The sequence below is a fragment of the Herpailurus yagouaroundi genome, unplaced genomic scaffold (assembly GCF_014898765.1).
Source record: "Herpailurus yagouaroundi ecotype Mexico unplaced genomic scaffold, PumYag 267, whole genome shotgun sequence".
In the NCBI taxonomy this organism is placed as follows: Eukaryota; Metazoa; Chordata; class Mammalia; order Carnivora; family Felidae; genus Herpailurus; species Herpailurus yagouaroundi.
This window is the reverse complement of record NW_024412484.1, coordinates 378475-386342: the sequence shown is the minus strand read 5'-3', so window position 1 is coordinate 386342 and position 7868 is coordinate 378475. Positions and strand designations below refer to the sequence as shown.

Genomic DNA, 7868 nt, shown 5'->3' with positions numbered 1-7868 from the left:
CCCCCCCCCCCCCCCCGGCGGGTCTGCCGATCCCCTGCTGTGCCTTCCACGGGGATCTAAACCCAGGCCCCGGAGCCGCAGCGTGTCACTGACTGTGCACGTATGTGTGTTCACTGCCCAGGCTCCTGATCTACGGGGAATATTGCAGCCACATGGAGCACGCCCAGAACACGCTGAACCAGCTCCTCGCCAGTCGGGAGGACTTCCGACAGAAGGTCGAGGTAATGGGGGCTTGGCGGTTGGCCCCCCCCCCCGCTGTCCCTGCGTCTCCAAGGCTGCAGCTCACCGGCCCGTTGCTTGCCCGTTTTGCGGGAAGGTGGACGTGAGGGCACTGGCGGGATGGTGGTTGTAGATGTTTTTCTCGGTGATTGTTTTTCCTCGGCATTTTGCTGGGGTGGGGAGGGCAGGGGGAGGTGCAACAGAGGCAGACCCCCGGGGCCCGATCCGGCTCGGCGAGGGGCTGTGACTGAGCCCCTGTGCTGGCCTATGCAGAACCCTCGGGGACCCCAGGTGACAGACGTTTGCTGGAAGCCAAGGAGACCCCCTCTCTCTCGTCACCTGTCCCCACTCCCCGCCCAGGCTCAGGGCCGGTCTCTGGCACTTTTCCACTTTCTCCGTGAGCCCCTCTCCGGGCCCCCTCCCCCTCCCCCTTGTCAGGGGCACCTGAGCTGCTCCCCGAGGCTGGGGGTCCCGTGGTATATTTGGCCAGTCAAACCCTTTCCAGAGTGAATCCTGGCTCAGGGTCCCTTTGCTGTAGCGACACTGGGAAGGACGTCCCTTGGAGACGCATAGTGCCCCTGTGTGTCCGGGAAACCGGTGGGGAGCCCCTGGGTCCTGAGGGTGGCCCCGTGATGGTGTGAGCTGGCTTCCCTGGGAGTCTCGGGCAGACCCGGTCAGCGCCGGGGTCGCTCAGAATCCCAGAGCCCTGGCGTGGCCACTGCAGATTCCTGAGGGTACAGAGAGGGGCGGGCCCCCCGCCTGCCTGCTGTGAGCCCCACCCCTCTGCACACACTTGACTTGGGAAGGGGCTTTGGGAGACGCTGCCGGGCTGGGGACCCCGGCCAGGCCAGGACCAGACGCTTGGCCCCAGTTCAGGGCTTAGTCTGCCCCCCACCGCGGCTGGGGGTGGGAGCGTTGGGATCGCGGTCCGGGCCAGGGTGTCGGTCATCTCCTCGCTGCTCCCCCCGATGCCCAGGAATGCACTCTGAAGGTCCAGGATGGGAAGTTTAAGCTTCAGGACCTGCTCGTGGTCCCCATGCAGAGGGTGCTCAAGTATCACCTGCTCCTGAAGGTGAGACGGTGTGCGAGCTCCACGGCCGCCCCCGGGGGGAGCGGGATTGGGGCCCGGTGGCCGGCAGGGGCGTAAATGGGGCCCGGGTGGGCCAGCGTCACGGAGAAGCCAGCAGGCAAATCTGTCCAGATGAGCCGTGCGGCTGTATTAGGAACGTTCATCACAGTAAACGTGTGAGGGGAAACTGGGATTGGAATCAGTAAGAGAACTGGGAAACCGAAACCAAAGAATGTCCTCGGACCAGGACTAGGAGATGGCCTGTCCTTGATGCCTTGACCCAGGCTCTGAGCTTCCTGGTAGGCAGGAGAGCAGTGGAACTAGGAAGCCCTTGTGCACAGACTCGCCAGAGAGACTGGTTTCGGTGCCGTGTGAGGCTCTTCAGTGAATCAGCCAGTTACCCTGTGGCCTTAAAGTCCCTGCCATTCTGCACAAGATTTGGGGACCCCTCACCCTGAGGCAGTGTGTCAACCGGGAGGGGCCTTGCTGTCTGTCTGCTGGGCTGGGCAGCCGAGCCAGAGCAGAGCCTGGGGCCGGAAGGGGGGGGGGGCAGGGAGTCTGCCCCGAGGGTCTTGCTCTGTGCCCACACCCTGTGCCCGGTGGGAGTAGGGGCGGAGGCCGGCACGCCCGAGCGGTGACCCGTGACTCCTCTCCCACACGTCCAGGAACTCCTGAGCCACTCCGCAGATCGGCCCGAGAGGCAGCAGCTCAAAGAGGCACTGGAAGCCATGCAGGTGGGTGGGTAAACTGAGGCAGGAGAGGGGCCCGGCCAACCTGGGGCTGCAGGTACCCGGTCTGTGTCCTTTGACTGGAGTCGGGCTCACTCACAAGCCTTGTTCTGTGACCAGAGATGTAGCTTTTCCTGGAAAGACAAGAGGCAGAGCAGGGGCAGGGCGGTGGGTGGGACGCACCCATGGGCAGGGAGGGTGGGTAGAGGGAGCCTCAGGCACTTGCCCCAAGTGTCCAGATCCCTAACCTTGTCTGGCCTGCAGTGCCTTCCCTGGGCCTGCCTTCCTCCTGCCTTCCCTACCGTCCATCAGGGCTGTTGCCAGTTCCCAGGCACTGGACTCGGTCTGGGCCATCTGGCCTGGGCTGCCCACTGCCCAGTCCTGTGGCTTTTGCTTCTGAAACGCCCATTCCACCCAGCCACGCCTCCTCTCCCCTCCTGCTTATGTCCATTGGAAGCCTACTGTGCAGTAAGTCCCCGGAAGGAGAGCTCAGCTCATGCCACGCCCTTGTTCAAAAGCCTTCTATGGCTCCCCGGTGCCCACTGAGTCGGGCTCAGGCTCCACGTCCGGGCACACGGGCCTCCACAGACACGCATGCCTAGCTTTGCGGCTGTATTTGCCACTAATGCCTGAAATTCCAGGTGAGCGTGGCCACTCCCAGGCCAAAATGACATTCCCTGTCATTTTCTATCTCTGTTGGCTCAGGCTGGACCTTCTCCTTGTCACCTGGCTATGGCCTGTATATCTTTAGTCTTTGCAAGGTGACATTTCCCAGGATGATTGCCGCCCCCCCCCCCCGCACACAGTTCTGACCCCTGGGGACGGCTGTCACCCCTTTTGTGTCTGTTGCCCCCTGATCACGCTCACCTGGGTCCCCAGGCCGGGCACAATACCCAGCACGGGATAGGTCCCCTCAGCACTGCGGCTGGCCAGGGTCGGGGGACAGTACCCCCAGCACCTCCCAGGGTGCACACCTGACCTCTGTCTCCTCTGGGCTTTGGGCTTCCTTTTGCCTTCTGTCTCCATCTGTGGCTTCTACCCCGTCCCCTGGCCCTTGGGTGGCCTGTGCTGGGGGGTGTCTCTGATGAACCAGGCCTATCCTGTAACGTTTCTGCCTCGGGGTCTCAGATTCTGCCCCGCCAGTGGGGTCCTTCTAGGAGGAGGCAGGAGGTGCTGGAGGGGAGGCTGGATCCGGCTCCCCACCTCGGCCTGGCTCAGGGATTCCACCCAAGGCGGCCCGTCCCCCTGCTGGGCTTGGGTCTCTGGCCCCCAGTCAGGGCCGGCTGCCTGGATTGCAGCGGGCACCGCCCCCTGGTGGCCATTGGAAGGACAGCAGCACATGGACGGCCGGAGCTAGACCTTGGGGTCACCCAGTTCTGTGAGGCTGTGCGGGAGCTCGGGGCCTGCCGGGTGCCCACTTCCCAAGAGCTAAGAAGCGGGCTGGTCAAGTCTAGGTCGCTGACTGTTTTCCTTTTGTCCGAGCTAGAAGGGGGTCGAGTGACAGGGCAGAGAGACACTGTCCTAAGAGGCAGGGACTTGGGGTTCTTGGCCCAGGGACACGTGCCGTTTGGGGTCGGTTTTACCTCTCCTGCCTTAGTTTACTCGTGTGTCACCCCCGTGGGGTCTCGAAGGCCGCCAGCTGCGGTGGCTGGCAGCCCGCCAACCCCTCCCCCGCCTCGTTGTTTTCAGGACTTGGCGATGTACATAAACGAAGTTAAGCGGGACAAGGAGACCCTGAAGAAAATCAGTGAATTTCAGAGTTGTATAGAAAACTTGGTAAGTGTAGCTGATTCTCCAAAGCGTGGAGATTAATTACGACCGTATACACGCATTTTAGAAATTACTTTCACGATCCTGATAGTCAGTAAGCAGGTGGGTGAACACACTCTGTCCGTCTGTCCGTGCACACTTCACCCACCCCACACGCTCTGTGGGGCACAAAGGTAGTCCGCTCGCTGAGGGGCAGGGTCTGGGGAGGAATGGTATTGACCCCTCCCACCCCCCACCACCCCCCCGGCCTGGACCAAGGACTCTCTGGGGTCCAGCCTAGAGCCCAACGCGGGGCTCGAACTCACAAACCAGGAGATCGTGACCTGAGCCAAACTCGGACGCTCGCTTAACCGACTGAGCCACCCAGGTGCCCCGAGATCTGCTGAATGTTTCAACCAGGCTCTCTGCACCCCGACACTGTTGACATTTGGAAACATTCTTTGTTTTGGGGTCTGTTCTGTGCATTGTAGGATTTCGAGCAGCATCCCTTGTCCAGGCACTCTGGGTGTCAGTAGCACCCCTCCCTTGGGGGGCGCAGACGTGGCCAGATGTCCCCCGAGTACAGAGTTACTCTGGCCGAGAACCACTTTCTCTGTCCGGTCCCTGAACTGGGCAGAGTCCGGGTGAGTCCGTCAGGGGCAAATCAACACAGAAACTTTTGCAAGAGCAGCCCCTGGATGCCTTTGGCCCGTCCGTCACCCACCAGGCCACCTGTACACACGTGTGGCACGGGACACGTTCCTGATGTGTGGTCAGCTGAGAATAGATGTTGCCAAACAGCGTTATGAAGCAACCCCACCTTTCTGTCTTTTCAGAAAGAGAAAAATGCTGAGGGCCGAGGAGGTGAAGGGTAGATGTGCCCCAGCCCATTGGCAGTGGTGCTAAGTGCCCGGTGGGGTCCTCCCCTGGGATCACCTGATCACCGATGTTTTGGGGTGTTTTTTTTAAAGAAGTTTTTACATGTGATTGATCGTGTTCCTTGAATAACAAAAACGAAACAGCGGTGCTGAGCAGCGTGGAGCGTCCTCTGGGCCGGGCGCGTGCCCGGCCCTGCGGTTCTCCCACGGACCCCGTCACCGGCAGGTGGACGTGGTCCGTCGGATTCGGCACATCAGAGGTGGGACGCGGGCCGGGGCCGGCGGCCGCGTGGGTGCTCGCCCCCCGACGTGTGACCCCAGAGCTGGGCTCTCCGCCTCGGCCCGGCAGCTCGTGCAGAATTCAGGAATCTCACAGAGAACCGGCCGTCGTAGCGCCACGGCCACGGCCCGGCCAACGTGCTGGAGCATTTCCCTCCTCCCCTCGCCGGCGTGGGTAGACCCTTCCTCTGTGAGCCACGCAGGGAACGCGTCACGACGCGCCCTCCCTGAATCGAAGCGGGGTAGAGATACAAGCCCAGCGAAATGAGATCTCGGCAGAGCGGCGAGGGCTTCCACTCGAGGCCTCTTCCTGCGGCGGACGCAGCGCTGGGCCCCGTCTGATAGGCGCCGTTTGTTCTCTTGAGCTCGGTGTCCCTGGCCCTCCCTCCCAGGGCCCTGCTCTGGGCCGCACACAACAGCAGCCTGTTCCCGTTGCCCTGACCCACGCCGTCAATGGCTCCTTGTTCCCGCCGTGCTGAAGGGAGTGCTCCACGGGGCCAGGGGAGGGCCCGGTCCTCCCCCACCATCCCCTCCCACCCTGCCCTGCGCACCAGCTGGGAGGCACAGGCTCCCATCCCTCGGTTCTGCCTCCCGTGTCCGTGGGAAGCAGGCCCGCCTGGGCGCCCGCCCCGGCGCTGGGGCTCACAGCCTCGCCCTCTCTTTCCAGCAGGTGAAACTGGAGGAGTTCGGGAGGCCGAAGATTGACGGGGAGCTGAAGGTCCGGTCCATAGTCAACCACACGAAGCAAGATAGGTGAGCGGGCAGGGTGGCAGCCCGGGGTGGTCGGGCACCCACTCCCCAGCGGGCTGGAAGCGGCTTTTCCCAGGGAAGGAGCCGCGTGCCTGGTCAGCCCTGTGTCCTGCCTCAGTTGCTTCCTTCCTTCTCGTGAGACCGTCCACACCACACCAGCTGGTGGCCGCCCTGCCCGTGGCCGGCACTGGGCTGGGCTAGGCTAGGGGGCAGCCAGAGGCCCTGGCGTGCGAGCTCCCAGGCTCCCCGGGACTGGCATGGGCAGCGAGGCTGCGTGAGCTCCCTGTTGCGTGACTGCAGGGGAGGGCTTAGCTTCGCAAGGCCCCTGCTTGTTCAGAGCCCTCCACACCACCTACTCTGTGCGAGGCCTGGGGCTGTGGCTGGGGTCACGGTAGATAGGGATCCTACCCCCACAAGGCTTCCAGTCTGGTGGAGGGTGGAGCGTGGGGGCCCGAGGACCCATATGATCCTTGGGCCATGGGGGCAGGTAGCCAAGGAGGGCTTCCTGGGGGAGTTGTATGGAGAAGCTGAGACCTGCCAGTGGGGGGGCGGGGGGCGGTCAGAGATGGCAGGTGAGCCAGGCGTAGGGGTGGGGCTCCGGGTCGGTGAGGGATCAGCCCTCCTGCTGCCCACCCCGGCCGCACGCTGGCTGTCGGGGGCCTCGGAGCACGGGGCACTGGCCGCACTGACGGGCCCCCTGGCCGCACTGCTGGGCCAGGTACTTGTTCCTGTTTGACAAGGTGGTCATCGTCTGCAAGAGGAGGGGCTACAGCTATGAGCTGAAGGAGGTCATCGAGCTGCTCTTCCACAAGATGACCGACGACCCCATGAACAACAAGGACGTCAAGAAGGTGGGCCCTGGGCCGCCTGGTGGCCAGCAGCCTTCTGGGCTGAGGGAGGAGTCGTGGGGAGGCCTTGAGAACGGCGTGAGCCGGGCCGGAGGTCAGCACTGACGCCGACTGGGTGGCTCTGCAGTGCGGACAGGGGCTTCCCTTCTGTCACCCTCTTGTCCCTCTGACTTCTGGGGACAGCACGCTCACTCCGTGCCAAGTCCGGCGCTTCCCTGGCCCTTTGTCTGACTTTTCTCGGGGCGGGGACGCCCCTGGGATCATGGTTCCTGGGTGAGGGGAATGCAGAGGGGCTCTGGAGAGAGCCAAGCTGAGACCATGGCCATCTGACTCCAGCCCACCTTCCCCCGGAAGTAAGCAGGCCTTCCCTTTGGAGGAGGGGTCCGAGTGGGCCTCACTGTGGGTCCTCAGACACGAAGACGAGCCAGGGGGCTGTGGTAGCTGAGGCGGGGCTGTGGCTATGGGGGGTGGGGGTATGGCTTCTGGAGGGTGGGGCTTTGGCAGCTGGGGGTGGGGCGGGATCGCTGGGGGTGGGGCTTTGGCAGCTAGGGGCGGGGCGGGACAGCTGGGGGTGGGGCTTTGGCAGCTAGGGCAGGGCGGGGCCGCTGGGGGCGGAGCATGGCTGCTGATGGGGGGCCATGACTGCTGCTAGGGGCAGGGGTGTGACTGCTGGGCGTGGGGCTTGGCTTTTGGGGGTGAGGGCATGGCTGCTGGAAGGCAGGGCCGTGACTGCCGGTGGTGGAGCCGTGAGTGCTGGGGTGGGGCTGTGACTCCTGGAGGGTGGAGGGGGACTGCTGCTGGGGGTGGGGCCATGACTACTGGGGGCGGGGCCGTGACTGCTGGGGTGGGGCTGCCACCCGCCCCGGTTCAGTCTGGTTCGGAGGCTATTGCATTCAGTGTTTGGGCACCTACTGTGTGCATCCCAGACTAGATCTGGGGACCAGGAGCCAATGTGCTGAAAATTCCAGACTCTGGACTTCAGAGCTTGCGGTACAGAATGCAGCTACCTTCTGGAAGGGCTATGGGGGGTAAACCCCTCATGCCCGCCCGATGTCTGAAACAGTTCCCCAGGTTCGGGGCTGAAGGCACAGTCCCCGGGCCCAGCCCCTGGCTCTGGGAGGCAGGACCTTGCCCTTGGCAGTGGAGGGTCCAGGGCTGCGGTGCCCAGCACAGGTCCAGGCTGAGTCTCTTAACCATCTGTCTTCCCTTTTCCTCCCCTCTCCTCATGCTTCCTAGTCTCATGGGAAAATGGTAAGCACCCGGGCCCTCTTCCTTTGCCTTCCTTCCCCCAGGGCCCAGCCGGCCCTTCCTTCCTGAGCCTGAGCTGGAGTGGGGGCCCCAGGTGGGC

The 7868-nt window shown here is 63.6% G+C and overlaps 1 protein-coding gene across 1 annotated transcript in view; it reads left to right on the top strand.

Moving 5' to 3' along the window:
* The window catches only part of VAV2 (vav guanine nucleotide exchange factor 2), a 129398-nt gene that overhangs the window by 101312 nt on the left and 20218 nt on the right, over window positions 1-7868 (top strand). The window contains exons 11-17 of the mRNA XM_040461483.1: window positions 122-221; window positions 1196-1291; window positions 1954-2022; window positions 3706-3792; window positions 5590-5675; window positions 6391-6523; window positions 7757-7771. Coding sequence (XP_040317417.1) covers window positions 122-221; window positions 1196-1291; window positions 1954-2022; window positions 3706-3792; window positions 5590-5675; window positions 6391-6523; window positions 7757-7771 — 586 coding nt within the window. The remainder of the gene's footprint in view (window positions 1-121; window positions 222-1195; window positions 1292-1953; window positions 2023-3705; window positions 3793-5589; window positions 5676-6390; window positions 6524-7756; window positions 7772-7868) is intronic.